General features: G+C 49.8%; 10 protein-coding genes across 10 annotated transcripts; 3 read left to right on the top strand and 7 right to left on the bottom strand.

Annotated features, from left to right (window-relative positions):
- Positions 1-1,005: 1,005 nt before the first annotated feature.
- ATNIH1004_009991 (Pet127 family protein) lies at positions 1,006-3,581 on the bottom strand (the record flags this gene model as incomplete). Its single annotated transcript, XM_033574573.1, has 4 exons — positions 1,006-2,647; positions 2,700-2,766; positions 2,828-2,975; positions 3,036-3,581. The coding sequence occupies 4 exons, from the start codon at positions 3,579-3,581 to the stop codon at positions 1,006-1,008; spliced, it is 2,403 nt and encodes an 800-aa protein (XP_033422591.1).
- A 2,931-nt stretch (positions 3,582-6,512) lies between these two features.
- On the top strand, positions 6,513-9,110 carry ade1 (bifunctional aminoimidazole ribotide synthase/glycinamide ribotide synthase; the record flags this gene model as incomplete). Its single annotated transcript, XM_033574572.1, has 3 exons — positions 6,513-6,792; positions 6,861-7,388; positions 7,477-9,110. The coding sequence occupies 3 exons, from the start codon at positions 6,513-6,515 to the stop codon at positions 9,108-9,110; spliced, it is 2,442 nt and encodes an 813-aa protein (XP_033422590.1).
- A 983-nt stretch (positions 9,111-10,093) lies between these two features.
- act1 (actin ACT1) lies at positions 10,094-11,897 on the bottom strand (the record flags this gene model as incomplete). Its single annotated transcript, XM_033574571.1, has 6 exons — positions 10,094-10,324; positions 10,386-11,157; positions 11,221-11,251; positions 11,404-11,459; positions 11,736-11,766; positions 11,891-11,897. The coding sequence occupies 6 exons, from the start codon at positions 11,895-11,897 to the stop codon at positions 10,094-10,096; spliced, it is 1,128 nt and encodes a 375-aa protein (XP_033422589.1).
- Positions 11,898-13,501: 1,604 nt separating this feature from the next.
- On the top strand, positions 13,502-14,236 carry fes1 (Hsp70 nucleotide exchange factor FES1; the record flags this gene model as incomplete). The annotated part of the gene is made up of 2 exons (XM_033574570.1): positions 13,502-13,900; positions 13,988-14,236. The coding sequence occupies 2 exons, from the start codon at positions 13,502-13,504 to the stop codon at positions 14,234-14,236; spliced, it is 648 nt and encodes a 215-aa protein (XP_033422588.1).
- A 1,089-nt stretch (positions 14,237-15,325) lies between these two features.
- ATNIH1004_009987 (UPF0220 family protein) lies at positions 15,326-16,069 on the bottom strand (the record flags this gene model as incomplete). Its single annotated transcript, XM_033574569.1, has 4 exons — positions 15,326-15,389; positions 15,473-15,570; positions 15,649-15,828; positions 15,971-16,069. The coding sequence occupies 4 exons, from the start codon at positions 16,067-16,069 to the stop codon at positions 15,326-15,328; spliced, it is 441 nt and encodes a 146-aa protein (XP_033422587.1).
- A 319-nt stretch (positions 16,070-16,388) lies between these two features.
- ATNIH1004_009986 (uncharacterized protein) lies at positions 16,389-17,881 on the bottom strand (the record flags this gene model as incomplete). The annotated part of the gene is made up of 2 exons (XM_033574568.1): positions 16,389-17,776; positions 17,830-17,881. 2 exons carry the CDS (start codon positions 17,879-17,881, stop codon positions 16,389-16,391), a joined length of 1,440 nt encoding a protein of 479 aa, XP_033422586.1.
- A 546-nt stretch (positions 17,882-18,427) lies between these two features.
- Positions 18,428-18,998, bottom strand: VPS55 (Vps55 family protein; the record flags this gene model as incomplete). The annotated part of the gene is made up of 3 exons (XM_033574567.1): positions 18,428-18,561; positions 18,681-18,894; positions 18,960-18,998. 3 exons carry the CDS (start codon positions 18,996-18,998, stop codon positions 18,428-18,430), a joined length of 387 nt encoding a protein of 128 aa, XP_033422585.1.
- A 107-nt stretch (positions 18,999-19,105) lies between these two features.
- On the top strand, positions 19,106-20,315 carry pre5 (proteasome core particle subunit alpha 6; the record flags this gene model as incomplete). The annotated part of the gene is made up of 4 exons (XM_033574566.1): positions 19,106-19,264; positions 19,365-19,432; positions 19,500-19,611; positions 19,674-20,315. The coding sequence occupies 4 exons, from the start codon at positions 19,106-19,108 to the stop codon at positions 20,313-20,315; spliced, it is 981 nt and encodes a 326-aa protein (XP_033422584.1).
- Positions 20,316-20,510: 195 nt separating this feature from the next.
- On the bottom strand, positions 20,511-21,307 carry ATNIH1004_009983 (LOG family protein; the record flags this gene model as incomplete). Its single annotated transcript, XM_033574565.1, has 2 exons — positions 20,511-21,195; positions 21,264-21,307. The coding sequence occupies 2 exons, from the start codon at positions 21,305-21,307 to the stop codon at positions 20,511-20,513; spliced, it is 729 nt and encodes a 242-aa protein (XP_033422583.1).
- A 230-nt stretch (positions 21,308-21,537) lies between these two features.
- On the bottom strand, positions 21,538-22,649 carry med6 (mediator complex subunit MED6; the record flags this gene model as incomplete). The annotated part of the gene is made up of 3 exons (XM_033574564.1): positions 21,538-22,059; positions 22,122-22,483; positions 22,556-22,649. The coding sequence occupies 3 exons, from the start codon at positions 22,647-22,649 to the stop codon at positions 21,538-21,540; spliced, it is 978 nt and encodes a 325-aa protein (XP_033422582.1).
- Between the last annotated feature and the right edge of the window lie 299 nt (positions 22,650-22,948).

The following is a 22,948-nucleotide window of genomic DNA, read 5'->3' as shown; positions in this document are numbered from 1 at the left end:
GAGGATGAGAGAAGAGATCTACCTTGAGAAATGATTAATGATTCGAATAATGACTACTATTGCAAGCAGACTTCGCCAGTCGAAAATCTTTTCGTCTCCTTCGATCATGTCAGCTGTTTGAAAGTACAAGATGTTGGTGTCAATGTTCGTTCGTTCCCGCAAAAAGTTGTGCCTTCGCTATGATTGTATATCATTCACTCTTTTGTATCTCTCTGTTGTTAAATTGGTTGCTCTTTATCTCAACCTGCTGGCGCTCATATTTCTGGTCTGTCTCTTAGATACCTTTTTCCTGCTTGCTCTCTCTCTTTTTTTTTTTTTTTTTTTTTTTGGCTGCTTCTTTGCAGTCCTGCCTCCGGAAAGGCAGCTGTTCAAGGACCACATCGCAAAGGCCATTCATTCATTCATTGGGTGTGACATTTATGTTCGGCGCATGAATTCAGCGGCGTTTGTCCCGGTTCCTATTTCGTGGAGCTCATTCATTCCTCAGGAGTTATGTTTGTAAAAATCTGTCGGATACTCTTTTTCTTCTTGTCGATTTTTAACCGTCAATGTCTTAATTGATAATGTCATAGAATATCATATGAATCTGAAGGATGACTGATTGTTGATTTCATATTGATTGCTGACTCATAAATAGTCGAATTTCATCAGTTCAGCTATATATATACGGTTGTGTATAACCGATTGACTACGCCTCTCGAGATGAATTGCCACCAGTTCAATGGAATGCGTAGGAAGATTAGGAATAATAGTTAGTATACAGGATGTAGCGTTAAACGTAAGGGGAAGAAAAAAACAAAAAAAGATTCCAACCAGGTTTTCAAAGCGCCCATGATTAATATAACTTAGCCCCCCTCTTTCCTTCCGTCTTTTACTCCAGCGTCCTAGCCAGCAAGGAAACGGGGACGTAACAATCGTATTATGATACAGCAAGAGCCGAGAAGATATCTATATGTAAAGACCGCAAGGGCTAATTTGATTTGATTTGCCCATGAAAATAGTCGTTCAGGGAGAAGAGTCCAAAACCACCACGCCTTTCTTCTCGTCCTTTCGGTCTTCTTCCTTGCGAAACAGCCGTCCCTGCTGGCTGATCTCGCGTAGTTTTCGAATATACACATTACCGGCAACGTCCGTTTCGTCCTCTCCTCGGCCGGCAAGAGCCTTGGCTCGTCGCTTCTGACATGCGGCGTATAATGACCGGACTCGTGGTCCTTTCAGTTCATTGATTTCATATTCGACGATCCAAAGGTCCGATTCCTTGAGGTCTGTAGGTCGTTCTACGTATTTCCCATTGACCTTGTTTCTGATCTTGACGGTCATCGCCATCAATTCTTTGCCATCATCCTCACTGTTCTCTGCGGACCCGCCTTCTAGATCGGACAGGAAGGATTCGTCGGGAGGCGCGGAGGAATCGTACGTCGCATCTGATAGTGGTTCACTGCTCTTCGTGACGTTCGACCCTGGCGCCTGGCTATCGGGAACAGACAGCGGAGTTTCTTGGGCGCTGTCACCGGACGAAGAGGTTTCCTGCTCGTGGGGTGCCAGGTCTAAGATGCGTCGCTGGTAGGCATCGATCTCCTCCTGGTTCTTTGTCTGAATAGCATGGATCTCATCCTCAGTCACCGGCTCGGCGAAGACATACATGAATGGAGTTTGGGCGTCTCGGGTCTCGAAGTGGAGACGAGTATTCTGCTTGGGGAATTTCTCCGTGACTTTGTCCAGGACCTTGTTCCAGAGTGATACACTCAGCTTGAACTCGTAATCGCCCAGCGACGTGTCACTTTGACCATGCAGCGCAAGATCCATTTCCGGCAAGCTGACGTACTGAAATCCGAAAATACGCTCGATGTTGTGGAACGCTACGAAGATGCCGTCCATGCGACCGATCCGTACCTGAAGTGAATATTTGAGGAAAGCTGCTCGGATCATATCATAGTATTCCCGTTCATACGATTCATACGCTCCGAACCGGCCTTGAATCTCATAGCCAAGGCCATGCTCAAAATTCCGTGCATCCATCCGGATAGACACGACTGCTCGGGTCTTTAGGTCAAACATCCCAGTCCCGGGAAGTCTTGGATCGTAGGCATCTAGCTGGGATCGCATCAAGAAATCATCAATAGTGGAATAATGGTAGGCTTCCGGGACAGCTTGCTCTTCCTCCGGGGAGATTTTGTTCTCACTGGATCGACGGTAGCGCTCAAAATCCTCCTTGGGCAATGTGAGAAGCTTTTCCATCGACTTGCCCAGATTCATGAGAATGTTGGCCGAGTCGAATTCTTTATCAGCATCGATGGCGTACACGCCGCCCTGGTACCGAAGAAACATGGCCGTGGGAGCGCGCATCAATCGTGTAAACGTCCGTAGTTTGTCCGGGAAGCCTTGGGAAACGGTGCGAATATCGATTCCCCTCCACGCAGAGAGGAGGTAGTGGAAGTGCGAAAGTGTGGATGTCATGCTTGACGACGAGCCCATGTATTTCCTACATTTGCTTTGGGCCAATGTTTGCAATGTCTTATCCTTGGAGGACGTGATATAGTCTTTCAAGGCAGTAAAGTCGAATTCTGTCACGGGCATGATAGAGCCCAGGTAGGGGTCAAAGTTATAAACACGAGACCGGGGATCGCGAAGATGGTAGACACCTGGGCTGTGACAATCACATCAGTTGGTGTTGCAATTCGAGACATGAGAGAGCTTACTTGAACAAGACTCTTTCCAGACCGTAGGACAACTGCGGAACCGGTGGTGTCTTAACATTCTTCAGTGCTTGTAGCAATTAGTATGGGACCTGGAGATTCAAAAGACCAAGAAACAGAAGCACGCCTACCCTTGAAGACAATGCTCTTGTTTTTGAGGCTGCCAACCTCCTTTGCATTTACGAGAGACGAGGCTTCGTCTTCCTCAGTAATAGCGGGCGACTTTTGTGCTTCAAGCCGAGAAACAATGGACTGGAGTGATGATTGGATGCGAGAAGTCTATCTCTCCATTAAGTCACACCATTACCACGGAAGCCAATACATGGCCGATGTACTCACGGAGTCGAGTTTCCCCCCATCCGCTGTTTTCCCCTGTTCCGAGACTTTTCCAGCCTTTCCCTTGGGGCTCTTCTTAGAAGCCACCTTCCGGACCTTCTTCGAACGGCGACCCCGGGCTTTCTCACTCCGGTCCTGCGGAATGGACTCCGGGCTGGTGCCCTTTTTGGGCAGTTTTGGAAAATTGGGCCTTTTCGGCAGTCCCACATAATCCTTCAAGGCAAGCCATGTCAGCGAGCATACTTCAACAACACAAATCAGACGAAGGGATCGCAATGGGCGTGTTGTCGGTAAGTGACACGCAGCAGTCGCACCAGGTGCATGTGGATGGTAAGGAGCACGCCTCACCTTCACGGGAGCTTGAGTGGGAGGATTCACTGCGTCCGGGGACACTTCCTCAGACGCACCATGTCTATCCTCGGTGAGAGAGACAGAGGTGCTGTGGAAGAGGCGGAGACCGTGACGACCTCCGGGCCTCTGCGCTAAACAGGAGAGGCAGACATGTTCGCGGAGAGGGTCTGCGACAGACCGCAGAGAGGCCCGGAACATTCAGGGCCAAGTAAGTTAGAGCGGTCTCCTGAAGGATGAACAGTCAAGAACTGATTAATTGACAGAGAAAAGACCGGAGAGTGCTGAATGCAGTGGATGAAGAAAGTGCTTTTTTTACCTTTCTGTCCATTTTTCTGCCTCTGCGTCACTCACCGCTTGATAGAACAGTAAATTACCCACCGCCGACGTTAGACCATACATCCACGCGGTATCCCCTTGGCTGGCAGCGCTAGTCGTCGTTAGCGTCCTTTTTCTGCCGCAAATGACACGCCCGCTTCATCTAACACCACATACCGTAGAATTGAATGAAATATAAATATTTAAGCTATCTATGAACAATTTACATCCTTCTCACCTAAAGGGGGTCGTGGTGTATGAAAATCAGCCCAACATGACCTTATGTCAGGCCTGCATAAGGGAATTCTGCAGGTCTTGCAGCAATATACTGTGTGGAATTGCTTTGGAATAGTATGACCTCGAGCACTTTGCTCTTTGAACCCGTACAACACATAAATGGCACCATTTGCGAGGGTGAATCCTCTCAACCTGATGATCACCTTCATCTAATGGTTGAACTGAGCTATGTTTTTTCGCTTTCGTTGAAGTAATTCCTCTGATCCTTGCTTAAATAGCTCCCTGTACAGACCTTTTCGAAATTCAAGATGAGTGATCTCCTTCATACCTTGCTGTCTGCGGGCCATCTTTGCAATGCAATAAGCATTAATAATAGCTATGTCAAGTATCCAAAAGAATATAGGCCACCATGAGCGTAAACATCTTTGATGAGTTTCATAGCTTGCACGTAGTTGATTTGCACGATCCACCCCTCCCATATGATAGTTGTAATCATCAATAATCCGGGGTATTGGAAGTTCCTTGGTAGGCTGATCACCAAATGGCTGACGGGCAACTTTTGCACTGGTTGAGGTCTTAGCAGGGCGTTTGCGCAAGCGAGGAATCCAATCAGTTGGCTTGTGTACAGTATGTACAGTTGATAATGCAGTAACAATATTATTATCTTGCCATGCAATACACAACACAGAATCAGTATCAGAGTCAACACCTGCAGGAGCTGCATATAAAGTATTCCATGGTTGAGGCTTTTTGAATCCTTTAGCATACAAAGGGCCTTTGGAAATAGCTTTTTAGATGCATTTGGTCGGGTAGTTCCACAAGCACCAATCCCAAGCTGCCGAAGATAATTGAATAAAGGAATAGTTGAAAAGTAGTTGTCCATATAGATTGTGTAGTTATTATGTTGAGATGGCAGACCTTCTTGTGCAAGTTGAACAACCATAGATCCAGTAAGAGTTAAATTCTCAATATCATGCTTTTTAACCTCCACAAGGGACTTGTGACGGCTTGCCCATATCCAGTATAGAATATAGCCTTGATCTGCAATGGCAAAGAGCTTATATCCTTGCTTAATTGGCTTATTTGGCATCTTAAAGGTATGACAAGAACGCCCAAAGCCGCGAATCATTGTCTCATCTATAGAGACTGCATTTGAAGGCTTCCAGTGCTGTAAACAGGCTGTGCGAAGCCTAGCTGCAAAAGGCTCTAGCTTATACCACCACATCTGATTTGGCTTAAGATTAAGCCTTATAGCCTCTTGTACAGCAGCCTCAGGATCAGGATCTGCAACGTGGAAGTATCGCTTGATTTGCTGAAATCGTTTTAACCCCATAAATCTTCGAGGCATATGGAATGGCTCCTCGCTAGTCTGCCAGTAATCCTCATCACTAGGAGATATATGGACTCCCATATAAATTAGGATTGCAAGAAAGATCTGAATCTCTGAAACTGTAGTGTTATGCCATTCTCTCCCAGATTCGCCAGCGTTCTTAGCCTTTGCATATTTGTTGGTATTGGATGACAATAATGCAATTAATTCTTAGGGAGATAAACAAGGAGAATAGACTGTATGAGCTTTCAATATCAACCCCAGGTGGTAATTGTACTAGAGGAGGGAAAGGCTCAGCCATTTTAAGAGGCTTGAACTTGACATCTTGGTATTGAGGTATTTCATGAAGAATCTCTGCTAGATTAAGCTTTGCAGCATTTTCTTCTTCCTTCTTAGAAATAGGAGGAGGAGATACAGAGGCATTAGATGGAGCCACAGAGGAGCTATATAATAAAGGCTCTTCTGCCTCATCTAGAGGCAGACCCCATAAATCCATTATACACAAAAATGCATTGGTATGAATAGGAGGTGCGTGGGAATTTAGATAAATAAGGCTATTCCCAAGTAGGAAGAAAGCGGTGAAAGCTAACTGACCAATAAAACTACACATAACAAAATTACCGCTAACGACGACTAGCGCTGCCAGCCAAGGGGATAGTACAACCCATCAATACAATACAGGACGGTACAAAACAGTACGAGATAGCTCTCTGGTCTGTCAAGTACTTCGAGAGACTTCACTGCTTGGATCGATTTGATCTAGCAGAAGAGTCTCATCTTGTCGATTTCAATGCAGTAGTAGAAAACCCAGGATCCAAGGGAGGTTATATGGTTGCCATCCCCAGCCTACAATTCCTCCAATCCGGGGTCGAAGCAGAGAAATAAAAAACGCCCCGCCATCCCGCCAGAAGATTTTCCCAAAAAAAAAAAAAAAAAAAAAAGGCCGTGACTCTCTCTTCCAAGAGGGTGTTCCTAGCTTAGACATCCCCAGTCTCCGCCTAACCGCTCTGCTTGTGCGGTCTGATCTCTAGTTAACTCTCTGATGAGGTGAGCGAGCATTTCTCTTTCCCATGCCATGGTCAAATCCAATGGATTCATTCATTCATCCATGAGTAGTGAGGGGCAGGAAGTTCTACGACTTACCTCTTCCCTCCCCCACCTCTCCTTCCATCTAGAACTTCACTTTCTGTCTGCCTCTTCTGACCAAAAGGCATTCCAGGTTTGCTCGAGAATACTGCATGAAAACGATGGCTACTGATCAATTGCGCGTCCTCATTGTTGGCAACGGCGGCCGTGAACATGCCTTCGCCTGGAAATTGAGTCAGTCCCCCCGGGTCGAGATCATCTACGTTGCCCCGGGTAATGGTGGCACGGGGCTGGGAGCATTCAGCAAGATCACCAATGCCAACGTCAAGGGGAATGATTACCCTGGTCTGGTGGCCTTCGCGCAGAAGAATGGCGTCAATTTGGTTGTCCCGGGTCCAGAAGCCCCTCTCGTCGACGGTATTCAAGGATATTTCCAAGCAGGTGGGTCGACACTGTGAACCTCAATTGATCCCTAGCATGACCCTTGTTTAACGGTGTTCAATCAACAGTTGGCATTCGCTGTTTTGGGCCGTCCAAAGCCGCGGCCCGTATGGAGGGCTCCAAAACATTCTCCAAGGACTTCATGAAGCGCCACCACATCCCTACGGCCGCTTACGAGAACTTCTACGACTACGAATTGGCCCGCAAGTACCTTGATACCGTGTCCCATAGCGTCGTCATTAAAGCCGATGGATTAGCTGGCGGTAAGGGCGTCGTTATTCCGGCGTCGAAGGAGGAGGCGCATCAAGCGCTGCATGAAATGATGCTCGACCATCAGTTTGGCGAGGCAGGCAAGGAGGTGGTGATTGAAGAGTATCTGGAGGGTGACGAGCTTAGTGTTCTTACCTTCAGCGATGGCTACACGATCCGATCTCTTCCCGCAGCTCAAGACCACAAGCGTATCTTCGATGGAGACCAGGGTCCCAACACTGGTGGAATGGGGTGCTATGCTCCCACGCCCATCTCCTCCAAGGCAGTTCTGGAGGAAATCGACCGGACCATCGTGCAACCATCCGTCGACGGTATGAGAAGAGATGGTTAGTACTGCCCTCGGGGTTGGAACCAGGCTCCCCACTTTGGCACACTTTTACCAGATTCTAGCTCAACCGCTGACTCTTTTGCAAGGCTTTCCCTTCGTTGGTATCCTCTTCACCGGTCTGATGATGACCAAGGACGGCCCCAAGGTCCTTGAATACAACGTTCGTGGTGGAGATCCAGAAACCCAAACGCTTCTGCCTTTGCTGAGTGACGACACCGACTTGGCGGAGATTATGGTGGCCTGTACTGAACACTGGCTAGACGGTGTCTCCATCAATATTAAACCAAGCTTTTCGACCACCGTGATCGCCGTGGCTGGAGGGTATCCGGGATCGTATGCCAAGGGAAAGACCATCACCCTAGGCCCAGTGCCCGAAGACACACTGATCTTCCACGCGGGAACCACTCTCGCTGGCAATGAGCTGCACACCTCTGGTGGCCGAGTCATTGCAGCTACGGCGACTGCATCGACTCTTGAGGAGGCGGTCCGCAAGAGCTATGCTGGTGTCTCCACGATCCACTTCGAAGACGTGTTCTACCGCAAGGACATTGCGCACCGCGCTTTCAAACAAAGAGATGCTACCGCATCCCAGCAGCAGTCGCTCACCTACGCATCTGCTGGTGTGTCCATCGATGCAGGTAACGACCTCGTCAATAAAATCAAGAGCTCTGTCTCTCAGACCAAACGCCCTGGTACGGATGCAGTTATCGGCGGTTTTGGGGGTCTTTTCTCTCTGGCTGCAGCCAATTCGGCGTACCATCCTCACTCGCCTACTCTGATAGGAGCTATCGATGGTGTTGGTACCAAGCTTAAAATCGCTCACACGGTGGGAATCCACGACACCGTCGGAATTGACCTTGTCGCGATGAACGTGAACGACTTAGTTGTCCAGGGCGCCGAACCGCTCTTCTTCCTCGACTGCTATTCCTGCGGCAAGCTGGATGTCGGCATGGCTTCCGCCTTCGTCACGGGTGTTGCCAACGGTTGTGTGCAGGCCGGCTGCGCCCTCATCGGAGGCGAGACCGCCGAGATGCCTGGTCTCTTCGTCGACGACACTTACGATGCCGTCGGTGCAGCCGTTGGGGCCATCAACACCACCGGCGATAATGCTCGTGCTATCTTGCCAGAGACTGCTGCCATGAAGCCTGGCGATGTTCTTCTCGCCTTGGCCTCCTCCGGCCCTCATTCCAATGGATACTCGCTAGTGCGCAAGATCGTTGAACGGTCCGGGTTGAGCTACAATGACCCAGCCCCATTCTCGATGCCCTCGTCCAACGGACCATTGTCCCTTGGACGCGCCCTCCTCAACCCCACTCGCATCTACGTCAAACCCGTCCTGAAAGCACTCACGATCCCGTCGTCCTCTGGTTCGTCATCCGCCATCAAGGGTCTCGCGCATATCACCGGAGGCGGCCTAACCGACAATGTACCCCGTATGCTCCCGTCGAAGCTGGCTGCGCACATCAACGTCGCCGCGTGGCAGCTTCCGTCTGTTTTCGCCTGGCTCAAGCAGACTGGCAATGTGACTGCCCCAGAGATGGCGCGCGCATTCAACTGTGGTGTCGGTATGGTCATTGCCGTCGAGAAGGGATCTGAAGCGGCGGTCAAAGACCTTTTGCAGAAAGAGGGTGAGACGGTGTACGAGATCGGTGAGCTCAAGTCGAGGAACGAGGGTGAGGAAGGGTGTATCCTCGAGGGATTGGAGACATGGGATGCTTAATCTCAGTCAGCCCTCAGGTCCTCCCTACCTGTTATATTTTCGTACTTTTTTCTTTCTTTTCTTTTCTTTTCTTTTCTTTCTTTTTTTTTTCAATGTTCATGTTACGCTAGTGCCATTTATTGGTCATGTTGGGAAGGTGTTTGTTTGATTGACTGGGATATATGCGACGATGGATAATTAGAAGAACTTGAGAAAACAGAAAACGACGTGATGATCTATCTATCGGCGACCTGTTAGATATATATATTACCATCACCTGGTCCGGTGTGACCACCGCCTGGAATATCCCAAAGTATAAAGTGAAGCTCTGTCCGCACCAAGCCAGAAGTAAGCCGGAGGCCATCGTTCGTAGCAGAATCAATTTTTGAAGGTGGCCTGGGCCTTAATGACATCATCGTCCAAGCCTACTCCAGGCTCGTTACTCGATTTCCAAGCTACATTTAATACATCCAATCCTACGCGCGCTGCTAAGTGATACAGGTACATAAACGTGCACCAAAAAGCACGGATTCGGCAGCATTTTTGTTCTTTAAAGGTGTACCCAGCACAAAAGGGGAGTAGAAGCTCGCAGGGAAGCCGTGGGACATGGAAAACAAGGAATTTAACCATGAGCGTAGAACTATATGAAAGAGAGCTTTCACCGCACTGTTCACAAGACCCATGTACAACCTTCGCCAGAGTGTACCAACCGCATCCTTTCCACCCCTCATTCCCTGGACAGCACTGGCTGCCGGCAGGATCGAGTCGAGTGACAGGCGTCTCAAAAAACAACCATCTCTATTCCACAACTAAAATAAAAGTTCCTTTTTCAGGCGATCTTCCTCCTAGTGCGAGTCAGAGGAGGCCCGCATGCCGCCATTGCCTGCGTTCAGTCTTTTAATACATCAGGAAAATACGACGAACAAACCGAGTCACGCACAAGAGCTGTCAGAGCTGTTAGCAGGGGTTCAGGTTCCCGGTTAGGTGAATGGATAAGCCATACCTTAGAAGCACTTGCGGTGGACGATAGAGGGGCCGCTCTCGTCGTACTCCTGCTTGGAGATCCACATCTGCTGGAAGGTAGACAGGGAGGCCAGGATGGAACCACCGATCCAGACAGAATATTTACGCTCGGGAGGAGCAATGATCTTGACCTTCATAGACGAGGGGGCCAGGGCAGTGATTTCCTTCTGCATACGGTCGGAGATACCAGGGTACATGGTAGTACCACCAGACTGAAAAGCATTAAGAGTCAGACAGCCACAAAGGTACAAGGGGACCGGAAACAGAACATACCATGACAATGTTGCCGTAGAGATCCTTACGGACGTCGACATCACACTTCATAATAGAGTTGAAGGTGGTGACGTGGATACCACCGCTTTCCAAGCCGAGGACGCTAGGCTGGAAGAGAGCCTCAGGAGCACGGAAACGCTCGTTGCCAATAGTGATGACCTGGCCGTCGGGAAGTTCATAGGACTTCTCCAAGTTGGAGCTCTGGGACGCGGTCTGGATCTCCTGCTCGAAGTCGAGGGCGACGTAGCAAAGCTTCTCCTTGATGTCACGGACAATTTCGCGCTCAGCGGTGGTGGAGAAGGTGTAACCACGCTCGGCCAAGATCTTCATCAGGTAATCGGTCAAGTCACGGCCAGCCATGTCAACACGCGAGATCGCGTGAGGAAGGGCGAAACCCTCGTAGATGGGGACAACGTGAGTGACACCGTCACCAGAATCCAGCACAATACCAGTGGTACGACCGGAGGCATACAGGGACAGGACGGCCTGGATGGAGACGTAGAAGGCGGGAGCATTGAAGGTCTCAAAGACGATCTGGGTCATCTTCTCACGGTTGGATTTGGGGTTGATGGGGGCCTCAGTCAGCAGGACGGGGTGCTCCTCGGGAGCGACACGGAGCTCGTTGTAGAAGGTGTGGTGCCAAATCTTCTCCATATCATCCCAGTTCGTAACGACACCATGCTCGATGGGATATCTGAGGGTGAGAATACCACGCTTCGACTGTGCCTCATCACCGACATACGAGTCCTTCTGACCCATACCAATCATGATACTACCAGAGGGTTAGTGGACCTGACTTGCGTAAGGGGGTCGAGTAGAAGGGGAGGAGATTTACCCATGGTGACGGGGGCGACCGACAATGGAGGCTGTAGTCTCGTGTGTCAGTATCTTAACTGCTTTATTTGTGCACCAAGAAACATATGAAGCTTCACCCCATCTCGAAGACTCGAAGAAGACAAGCAACAGAGACAAGAGCTTCAAAGCAATGAACGGTGCAAGACAAGGAAGGTCAACTTACGGAAAACAGCGCGGGGAGCATCGTCACCGGCGAAACCGGCCTTGCACATACCCGAACTACGCGGAAGCTGTCAGCATAGGAGACCAGAAGGGGGAAAACCGAAAAAATCAAAAGAAAAAAGAAAATAAGAAAAAAAAAAGAATTCTATGGATTCAGAAAATTCTTCTCTTCTCTTCAGTAAGGTATAAGGAGAGGCGAAGAACGACACCGGCGTGATTGACCCATGTTCTGATCTCAGCGACCGGTGCCAACACGAGTTGTGTTTTCCTTCTCAAGAGGCAAAATATGAAGGAAAAGGATCAACAGAAACCATCAAAACCAAAATAACATACCCATTGTCAATGACGAGAGCGGCAACTTCCTCTGTATATGCAGGATATGATCGTTAGTGATGTACCAAGGGCGGTTGAGGGGGGAAGGGAAGGGAGGGGAGGGGGAGACAGGGAAGCGAGCCAGATGCAAGGCGCTGAGGTGGCAGGAACCTTACCTTCCATTGTGACGAATATAGGATTAAGAAGCGAACTATGGGGAGGAAGGAAAGGGAAAAGAAAAGAAAATAGGAAAGAGAGAATCTGTTTTCGAAAGAGATGGGAGGGTGGGGGAGAAAGAATAGAGAGGAAGGAGGATCAAAAAGAGATGATGGATGTGGTGGGAAGGATGGATGATGGGGATGGAGGTAAGACAGGGAGGAAGGGGAAAGGGAGCGAGAGCGAGAGCGAAGAGAGGGAGAGGCCGTGGAAGTTAACGTTCGGAGAGTGGAAGGAAGTGCAACAGCTTTGGGTTGGGTTGGTTCGAGCTAGTCGAAAGGGGGGAAAAGGGACAGGCCGGGTGGGTACAACTTTTAGTGGTTGGTACTCGAGGCACAGTCGGGTCTAGTGGCTGTCACCGCCACATACACTGTCTGGTAATGCGATTACCAACGAAAAAGGGTCTGTAAAGAGTTAACTTCCTAGCTAGATGGTAGGTAATTATTAGATAGTAGATGGGTGATGAATGAATATATAAGCCTGTACCCTCCCACCCATCTCACTTCACGATCCAAGGAATTGAATGTTGCCTCTCAGGCAGAATGATTCCCACTAACTACAGTGTTCGTTCCACTCAGGGTGAGTGAGGTCAGAGCTAATGGTAACTGCGATTGCGCACTCACGTGGGGCACATCCTCATCCTCGGGCGGCTATCTACGAATGGTTCAGCCCGGCGTCGATTCCGGACCAGAGAATAAGGCTACCTGGATGATGAGGCGTCGATTCGCATGCCCCTCTCCCCATTCAGGGTCGGAATGAACCCTGAGTGCCTGAATCATGCCTGATTGGGGATTGGTCTGATCTAATCCATACCTAAAAGGGTCGTGAATTGCTTCGAGTACTCGCCAGTACTTACGAGTACCCAGGTAAGTATCTATTTGGTGCCAGGACTCTTACCGCCTTTTCATGGGGGTATCTCCAGAAATAAACCAGCCTTGCGACACCATCGAGACATCCCCTCCACTACATATCGGACATTCAACGACTGCACAGAGGAGTCCCTGGATACCTGCGGTTTCTTCAGGATCTAAATGTCTACTCGAACGCGAAATAGCCTCCCTTCCTCGCAGTAACAATCCACACCTGACACCATGGCGGGGTTGCGGCATGGCGGGGTAACTAGTTATTGCACATCCATGCAGGATTATATAATCCTTGTCTCATTTGGATCTAGTTAAATTCAACATGCTGCCAATTCTACGGGAACTTAACACTCAGAACCTAACAGTTCTATCAGTGATAATGACAATCACCTTTCTAAAAAAAAAAAAAATAACGAATAGTAAATAATAAAATCAACCCTCGCTAGAATTGTTGTCCGTGGATGTTCCAACTATCTACGTGCGTCCGATGGAACGTGGTGGAAAGAACTGGCAGGCACATGAATCATCCAAACTCTTTTCCGCCTTCTCTTTTCAGAACCAGCTTTTCTCCAAGATTTTCCTCCTTGCCTTGAACAATCCTTATTTATATCCACCTCACATTTCCTTATTTGTTTTATTATTTTATACTATTCATTTTTTCCCTATTCTTGGATAGTTCGACTCGCCGGTTGTCAACGCTGAACAGCGATGGATCCCAATATGAACAGTCTGCTGAAATGGAGTATCCAAAACTCCACCAACCCCCCATCTTCAGACGCCAATGCGTCCAATAATGTCTCTGAAGCTTCGCGCGGCCTCACCCCAGAAATGATCTCGACTCTATTCGGTGGTCCCTCAAATGCGGACCTCATGAAGGCCGCTATGGAAGCCTTGCAATCCGATGATGTCGATCTGGAGAACAAAATGATTGCATTCGACAACTTTGAACAATTGATCGAAAACATTGATAATGCCAACAACCTAGCGCCGTTGGGTCTTTGGACGCCGTTGGTAGAGCTACTTAAACATGAAGAAGCCGACATGAGACGGATGGCGGCATGGTGCATTGGTACCGCCGTTCAGAACAATGAAAAGGCACAGGATAAGGTATGAATCCCCTGACTATTCCCCCCCATCTTGGCTCGGGGCCAAAGGAACAATGAACAAAATTCCAACGCCTATTCTTTTTCTCAGCTCCTTGTCTTAAATGCCTTTCCCATTCTCGTTTCCATTTCGACCTCGGATCCCACCCCCGCCACTCGGAAGAAGGCCGTCTACGCACTTTCCTCGGCCGTTCGCAACTACCAACCGGCTATGGATGAGATGGTGAAGCACCTTCCCGAGGGGTATCCCCGCGGTGAGAAAGTCGACGCCGGGGATATGGAAGCCGTGGATGCGATCATGGACAGATTGAGAGCCCACCCGATCGAGTCGTCAGCGTGATTTTCCAGTAGCTATGGATTTGTTGAATTTTGATGCCTTGACGCCTCGCCATAATCAGACGGCAAACCCCATCCTGAACGTACGAATCACCGGATCGTCAAAATCGCCCAAGAAGATCCGTTCGAAGTCAGTTTGCTTTGGTGTTTGACCTGAAAAAACAGCTGATGACGACTCCGTGGACTGTATGTCATAATAGGCCACCACTGGGATCAGCTTATGGGGTGCGGCGTCCCGAACATGTCCCGGTTCGTCAGGCTGGGTATAGCAAAGGAGCATGCATGCGATTCGGGGTTGCCCCGCCGTAGGCTGCGCTCAGATGAAAGAATCTCGTGTCTAGCCGGGTATGAAATGTATAAAAATAGAGCAATTTAATTCGCAGATGAGATGAATAGATTCAACTAGTTGACGTGATTCTACAATAGTTACTGTACTCAACCACAGTCGCGGATACTACGGAACCGCAACTTTTTCATGTATTTTTTATGATTTCTTGAACAACCCGAATAAATTCAACTATCTAGAAGTACAAATATATGAAAAATTCGCCGGTCGTATCTACCGTTTGTTCTTTCCCCTGAATCAGTTAAGGACCAGCAGAATTCTCCCTTCATAAGAATTATCCTCCATTTGAAAATGTAGATAGTATAGAGGAATTTGCACTAGTTAATGATGCTGCGACAAAAAAATTGGACACACGGTGTACGATTATGTTAACTTAACTAGTTAATCCAATTTACGTAAGATCGAATAGTTAGCATGCGATTCATACTGACGTAAAAATGCTACCTAGATCACAGGGCCTTGGCTTTGTCTACCATTATAACCTCGTCGTAGACATATTTTATTCACTACGATCACTACGATCTACAAAGCTATCCAACTATTACGATCGCGCTTCGTGGCCATCGAGTAGTATTTGATAAGTACCCCTCCAGCCATATGGAGCGCAAGAATCACGTGTCCAATGTATTCAGGCTATCGACGGTAACAATATGCCGTACGAGGAAATGCCGAACAAAGCCAGTCATAAGCAAATCTCAGAGTAACACGATAAGCGTAACATAATACTTTACTTAAACATCACTCTAATTACAACGCAAGGTTGTAGGTGAAATCATCTTCTATGTTTTGAGATATCCAAAGCACAACAGAACTATAAGATGAGACGAGAGTAAGATTAGTCCGAGATACCAAACGACGACCCAATCAAGGGGAAACGAAAGGGTGGGAACTTACCTCAGCATGACAAGACCGTTAGCAACGACATTGGCAATTCCAAAGTAGAGCGTCTGCAGCGGATACTGTTTGATGAGGTATTTGAGGACCATGACTGTCTGCGCGGAGAAGTCAGTGAAAACCCTCTCCGAAGCCAGCTGAACGAGGCGTCGGCAGGTGGCATCAGAGGCACTTACCACACTCCCAGCTAGGCCTCCCGCAAGAAGGGCGAACCCAAGGAAGAGCACAAAGCGCGCCTTCCAGGCTACCCCATTTCCACTGTAGCTAAAGCTATCGGCTTGTAGACGCGACTTTTCGATTGAGTTGATCACGAGCATTCCCAGCGCAGAGCAGATACCGGGGATCCAGTCGACAAACTTCACATGCACATTAGATCCATTTAGTGGACTATGAGAATACGCCGCAGCATCGATCAGAAAGAAGAGGCCTAGAGAGAACTAGAGACAGCGTTGGAGTTAATAGGCTGATGACTGATACCTTGGAGCTGACGGGACTTACCAAGGCACCAGACGTGTAGACGCCTGCATTACGAATGGCAGAGTTATTGAGCCATTCCGGCTTTGACCACCGAAATAGGCGGTTGTTCGAAACGTCCATTTTGATCTTGATCCTGAAGGGGGGCTGTGCTCAATTGACATGCGGTCCCAAGGGAAGCAGCTTAGAAGGACGAGGGTAGGCTGTCTTGGCTGTTCTGCCGGCGCGATGATGCAGCCTGTGCTCGGATACCGGAAAATCCGGCCGCCGATGCTTGCACGGGACCGCGCGTTCACCGCTGCCAGGCTGGGGACGAATGCCAATCTGGGCCTTCAAAGTAAAAAAACATTGGACGAGCCGTCGTATGATATTACTACCTAATCATCGGGATATCTATACATGGTTCGTAACTTCATGTCTCATTCTGGTGTGCCACATGGCTTTAGTTCTCCTCGCAGAACAGCCGCAGGAACTCGTCGATGTAGTTCATAGCCTTCTCTTTTTCCAATCGCGGGGGGAGCGTCTTCGAAGAGTCTCCGTCAGCGGGTGTCTCTTTTAGATATTTCCGCAGTGCAAAAGTTGAGGCACGGTAGGTCGCATGATACATAGCCTTGAACTCATCCTCGTCCGTGCTAGAGGCAGGCATCGTTTCAGGGATACCGCTGGGAGTCATGTGAGGACCTCTGTCTTCAGTATGGGCGGGAAGCATGTTCTGAGCATTGGTCTCCGCGGTGCCTTTGCCTGACGATCCGGACCGGGCGGTGGCTCGGTTATACCCATATAGACGCATGCAGGTTAAAATGGTACGTGTGATGGTATTCTTGTTGTCAAGAATGACGGCGTCCGCGTCTGTCGTGGTGGATGAAGACTCGTGCCTTCCCTCAGACGACAGCAATGACGGAGATGGCTCCCGTTCCTTCTTTGCAATGGATTCCATAAATGGATTGAGTGTGTTCTTCCTCGGGACCCATTCGCGCACGTGGCCCCTGTTTCCGCTTTGTGGAGGATGCTCTGTCCTCGGTTCCAAAGGCTTACTGGGATGGAGATTCGCCCCAACAGAGAGGGATCTTGACCGTTGCGATGCAATTCGATCCAGCGCCAAGTGTCCAAGTTCTTCAGATTCCTGCTTGATCCGGAGAGTCTGCAGGTGTTGTTGAGATGGTTGGGAGATTGAGTGCGCCATTAGCTGCGATACAGCTTCACCTCCTTTCTGCCGTACCCTCCTATGATGTTGCGCGGCGGTTTCAAAAAGGGTTGCTACCCGCTTGCGTTTAGGGCTTGGGGAGCGGATGTCTGGGAGGAATTCCGCCGATTGCCCATCTCCTACAGTCCCTTCAACATGGTTTGGGGACGGCAGAGCCTGCGCCTTCGAAATGAGAAATGTGGATAGGGGCGTGGCATATATCCGTAGTTCCTGTTTTACCATAGGAGAGACGATTTCATCCAAACTTGACGAGGATGATGACACAGGCGGGGTAGGAGGCCGACCGAATGACGTTGAGCTCGACAGGCTCCCGTGAATTAGGAGGTCCGTCGTAGTCGATGCGGATGCCTTCGTGCGTGCGATGCTACTGACACCAACGAGAAGACCTACCGGACACAGAATAGTTTGAAATCTATCCATATCCTCCCCGTTTAGCCAAATATTGGCAAGAAGCTTCCCTGTCAGCCATTGTGAAGCTTCGATGTCCGATGTATGCAGTTCGAGATTGGGTCCAACTCGAGCATATAGCGGCACTAGGGCAGGGTTTACAAAGCCGCGAAAACTGAGCGTAGAGTTCCTGTGTATATCCGACTGCCAACTGGAGGTCTGGTCAATGAGCTGTAGACCTGTGATGATTGTGAGGACGCACATAAGCTGAGATGGTCGCGTCAGACCGTACCTTGGAGAGAAGAATCACTGTCTAGTGCAAGTGAACCAGACCAGACATTCATTTTAATGTAGTTCTTAGCTATAGCTCACATTTTAAGCGATCCAGGTAACCCCTACGGCAGAGGTGATAGGTTGGCTTTATCAAACTTACAAGTCGCGCTCGGTGACGGAAAGCGCGTCTACCATCACGTGATACATAGTACTCTGTATGTCTTTCCAATGCATACAGTAGGCCGTTCATCGGGCCATAAGTAATACAATCCTAACACAATTATGAAAAAAAGGCTATCAAAAAGAAGAGGTGAACAAGTTACTACCGCTGAAATCCATTTACCCTGGCTTCTCTATCACCTAATAGTAACTATCATACATCCAGTCGTATCAATGAGCAAGAAGCGCGGCATCAAAAGGCGTAAATCTCATAGAAGCTCAGATACGTGATTCTTAGCGTATGTCAAAGCGGCGAACAATGGTTTCGTAAATGGTCCATTAGTTTCCATAAATATAGGTGTAGGTACTGGCTCCTTAGACAAGGCCGATGGAAAACAGTCCGCAAAATAGCATCCCAGGATGCAGACGGTCTTACCATGTCGATTCCCCATGGCAACTTAAAACTCCTCCTGTTCTTGGAAAAACATTGAGAAACTGATGATCGTTCCATAAATCAAAAGACCCCCAAGAATAGACATGATCATCGCAGGAACCTCGATGGCTCCGCTATGTGCCAACACTGCGGGAAGGGCTGGAAGTAGGACTGCCATTAGTATCGATAATCGAATAAATCGCCTTCAAACAGAACATGACATCAAAAGCAGTACCATGCGACCCGGAGGCCTATCATCCGCAAACCGACAAACTTACCGATTCCCATCAGAACTAGGAAGCCCGTCAAGAAACGACCAAAATCGGCAGCTGCATTGCCAGAACTGTCCATGAAATCATCCGGATTGGCACATCGCGAACAGATCCAGTTGGGTAGGGGCGCAACAACGTAGGTTGCAACGACAATCAATGGTAGGAAGTTGTGCCACAGGGCAGAAGAGAGAATGACAAGAAGGAAGCCAATAGCAAGGACCTAGACAGAGAGAGAACCAAATATTAGCTTCGAATCTGTTTCAATAATAACACAGGACTGCATACGAAGGAGAGCGCAATAATGGTCTTGAGTCCGGCCGTCATGACTGTGTGAAGCACAGGACCGTGGCGGTCCAGGATCAGCAAATAGCTGGCACTGTGATAGGAGGTCGCAGATCTGGGACCAGAACAATAGGTTCAATCAGCCACAGATGGGAGCTCGATGTTATAGGACTTATAGCAGGGTCGTCGATGCTCAAGTGACGTTCAGCGGCAGCCGCAACAGGCGACCGCGGAGAGTTGCCTCAGGCGACAAGAGCCACGGCAGCAAGGCCGCCAGGCGGTACGGTAATTACGGTGAGGTAAGGCACGTAAGTTGCTTCTCTGCCTGCTCACCTCCAGCTTCACTAACCTCTCCTCTTCCTTCATCTCCATCCCCTAGCCCATCAGTTTCATATTCTCTCTGTTTAGCACATCAATCCTCTCGCCCTCTCTCTCGTCATGTTCAGGAACAACTACGACAATGACGCAGTCACCTTGTATGATCCATCGAGCTCCATTCCAGCTCCCAGATTGCTTCGCTAATTCCCTATTCATTCGAAATAGCTCCCCACAGGGTCGGATATTCCAAGTAGAATATGCACAAGAAGCAGTCAAGCAGGGATCCGTGGTGGTGGGGTTGGTCAACAAGACACATTCAGTTCTGGTTGGATTGAAAGTGAGCATTCATGAATCACCAAGAGAGGTCCAAACACACTGACTTGTTTTGGTCTCCCCTAGCGGAATGCCGAAGAGCTCTCCTCGTACCAGAAGAAAATCATTGAAATCGACTCCCATATGGGCGTCGCGATTGCTGGACTAGCATCGGATGCCCGTGTACTTTCCAACTATATGAAGCAACAGTCTCTTGGCTCCCGGATGTCCTACGGCCGACCCATCCCCGTGGACCGCATCGTCACTCAGATTGCCGACCGGGCCCAAACAAACACCCAGCATTACGGGAAGCGGCCATATGGCGTTGGCCTGCTAGTGGCCGGAGTCGATGAGTCTGGCCCCCATTTGTTCGAGTTCCAGCCATCCGGCATGATCCACGAGATGCTGGCGTGCGCCATCGGAGCCCGCTCCCAGATGGCCCGGACTTACCTGGAACGGAATCTGGACGAGATCTCGAAAAGCACCCGCGACGAGCTTATCACCCACGGCCTGCGTGCGCTCAAGGAGACCTTGTCCCAAGACAAGGAACTGACGGTGGACAACACCTCGGTGGGAGTGGTGGGACTCGCGGGAGAAGGGGCTAAGGGGAAGATCGAGAGCTTCAAGCTATACGAAGGCCAGGAGCTGGTACCGCTGCTGGAGGCAGTGGAGCGATCGGATTCGGGCGAGACGAAAGAAGGAGAGGAGACGATGGAGATCGATTCATAGTTTGACGTTACGCCATAGTTTATGAACCCTGGTTTTATTCTTTTCTTTCCTTCTCCCACTAATTGTTCTACTTTCTAGCGATCTTGAAGGGGATCTTGTTTCCCAAGTCATATCCATTCGTAAGAATAGTCTGAATTCTAGCTCTATACGTTGATATCTTAGTGCGGGGAGCTTTTTCCTGCCGTAGTAGGTCGTCTATTCGTCGGTCCAATTCAGCTTCATCCTGCCATTGCTGAGCTTGTATCCGACGAGCCGGGGCCAGACCTCACTGACGATCTTCGCTTCGACCAGGATACTGCCATTCTCGACACCGATGTAACCCTCCCGGACGGCATTCTTCACCCAGGCCAACAGCCCATCCCAGTACCCGTTGATATTGAGCAACACAACAGGCAATTGATGGATACCCAATTGGTTCCAGGTCGTCATCTCCATCACCTCCTCGATGGTACCGAACCCGCCCGCCAGCGACACGAAGCCAGACCCGGGTCCTCCCTCACGCACCTTGGCTGCCATGAGTCGTTTTCGCGTATGCATATCCGGTACGATCGTCGTGATCCCGTACTCTGACTCCTGCAACGGCGCCGCCACCTCCACCGGATCCTGCACTACCCGTTCCGCTCCCTTTCCGTCCGTCATCGACGACTCTTCCGCCGCTTTGGATCCGTTGTATCCCTTCTCGACGCGAACCAGCGCCCGTGGGATCACCCCGTGCACGGCCTGCGGTCCGGACAGCGATACCAACGTCCGTGCCACTTCTCCCATCAGTCCCGCTGTGCCACCGCCGTAGACGAGCTGGATGTTGTTGCGGTAGAATTCGTGCGCCAGAGCGCGTGCGGTCTCCATGTGCGCAGGATCATTGCCGGAAACGGAGCCGCAACTAGATGGTGGAGGATCGCGGTGTCAGTTCTGCATAGTTCAAGGCGGGGTGGAAGGAGAGAAACTCACAATACGCAGACGACCGCGGGCTTCTTTTGTTGAGAACTCGCCATGTTGCGGGGACCAGTCACCAGTGTTGGAAGTGGGAGGAAAGTGAAAAGGGAAGATGGGGAGTTCCATCAACCTGAAGTATCAAGGGCTCTCAAAGTCCAATGACTCATCCCGATCGGGCACCCGACATCTACTAGACTACTAATTCTAATGAAAACTCCAGAATCGATCTGTACAGCGCAAAAAGGGTATCATTCATTCAGTCATCTAACGGATTTCCAGCGTGATAAATTCAGCCAATTCGGCTCTTCTTTCTCCGCAACCGATTTTCATCCGGGCCAGCTGCCCCTCCGACGCTTTTCTCGGGCGTTTTCCCCGGCGTGTCCACCTTCACCTGTGGCATTCCCGTTATCCCCGGAACACTGCCCGGGCGACTAATATTCGATGGCGGCTTTGGTCCCGGGAGTCGGTCGGTGTCCCCAGATTTGGACAGGATGAATGACCCAGGTTCTCCAACGAGTGGATTCTCATCCATAAACTCATCCCCAAACCGGGACAGGAGAGCGAACGACTCCGCCAGAGTCTTCGTATCCTGGAACATTGCGCCGGCGCTGCTGTCTTGCAGGGATCCTAGCGAGTTCTTCGTTGAGTCGGCCTCGGGTAAGGGCGTGCCTTCTTTGCTCTGCTGGGACGGAGCCCCCGGGTCTGTCGACTTGGGGGCGGCTGGCAGGTAGGTGTGTCCGTGGGATGGAGTGAAGGTCGGGAGTGTTGATGCCGTCTTCAGGAGATTGGTAAGGGAGGTCACGGCGGACAACTAGATAGGTATGATTAACCGGCAAACCCCAGGAGATATATATATGATGTAATGTGGCGTACAATACGATTCCCCACGACACTGGCCACCGATGGGGCCATGTAGATACAGTCGCCCACCACAAAGTACGTGGCAAGGACATCAACCTCGTCGTCCAGCCCGGACCGCTTTCGCCGAAACTGCTTCCGAATCACCCAGATGTTGGACGGTTCATGGGCAAACTGGGTGTCGGATTGCGCAGCCGCCTGCAGTGGATCGTACGCGACCACGAACTCCAGTCCCTGCATACCCCTCAGTCGTTCTTCGAAGGCGTCGCGGGTTCCAACTACATGGCGCAGACCTTCGATGTAGTTGGCCTGGATAGCCAGAGAGGCATTATTGGAGGTGGCGTCGAAGAATGGGGATTCGGCGAAATAAAAGAGAACTGGGCACCGAATAGGACTGCATCAGCGGATACCATGTGCGAGGCGGAGCAGAGAGATTCGTTCGTTCATACTGTTATTTGAGTGGAGATAGCCTCCCATCATCTGGACGTGCGGAGGTGACCGCCAGACGATCTCCTCCATTGAGGCATCCTGGGGCCCAGTCATCGGGACGAACTCTGACTGACAAGCCCGAAATAGGATTCCTAGCTACCTTGAGGAGAGGACGAAGAGGAAGGAAAACGAAGAGGAATAAAGAACGAGAGAGACCAAACGACTCTCGCCACGGAGCTTCAGTGCGGTTTGCGATGTTTTGCATTTTCGATGACTCAGCTGGCACGTGATGCATATATTTCGTGTAATATTGTACCTGTACTACGTATATTACGCACGTCCAGATATCCACTCTCGGTATATTCAATATGTACAAAGTATAGATTCAAAGAAAGAAAGAAAGAAAAACGCCC

This window comes from Aspergillus tanneri (genome assembly GCF_003426965.1).
Source record: "Aspergillus tanneri strain NIH1004 chromosome Unknown AapTan_5_pilon_pilon_pilon, whole genome shotgun sequence".
Classification (NCBI taxonomy): domain Eukaryota; kingdom Fungi; phylum Ascomycota; class Eurotiomycetes; order Eurotiales; family Aspergillaceae; genus Aspergillus; species Aspergillus tanneri.
The sequence above is the reverse complement of the archived record's forward strand: the minus strand, read 5'-3'. Positions and strand labels throughout refer to the sequence as shown.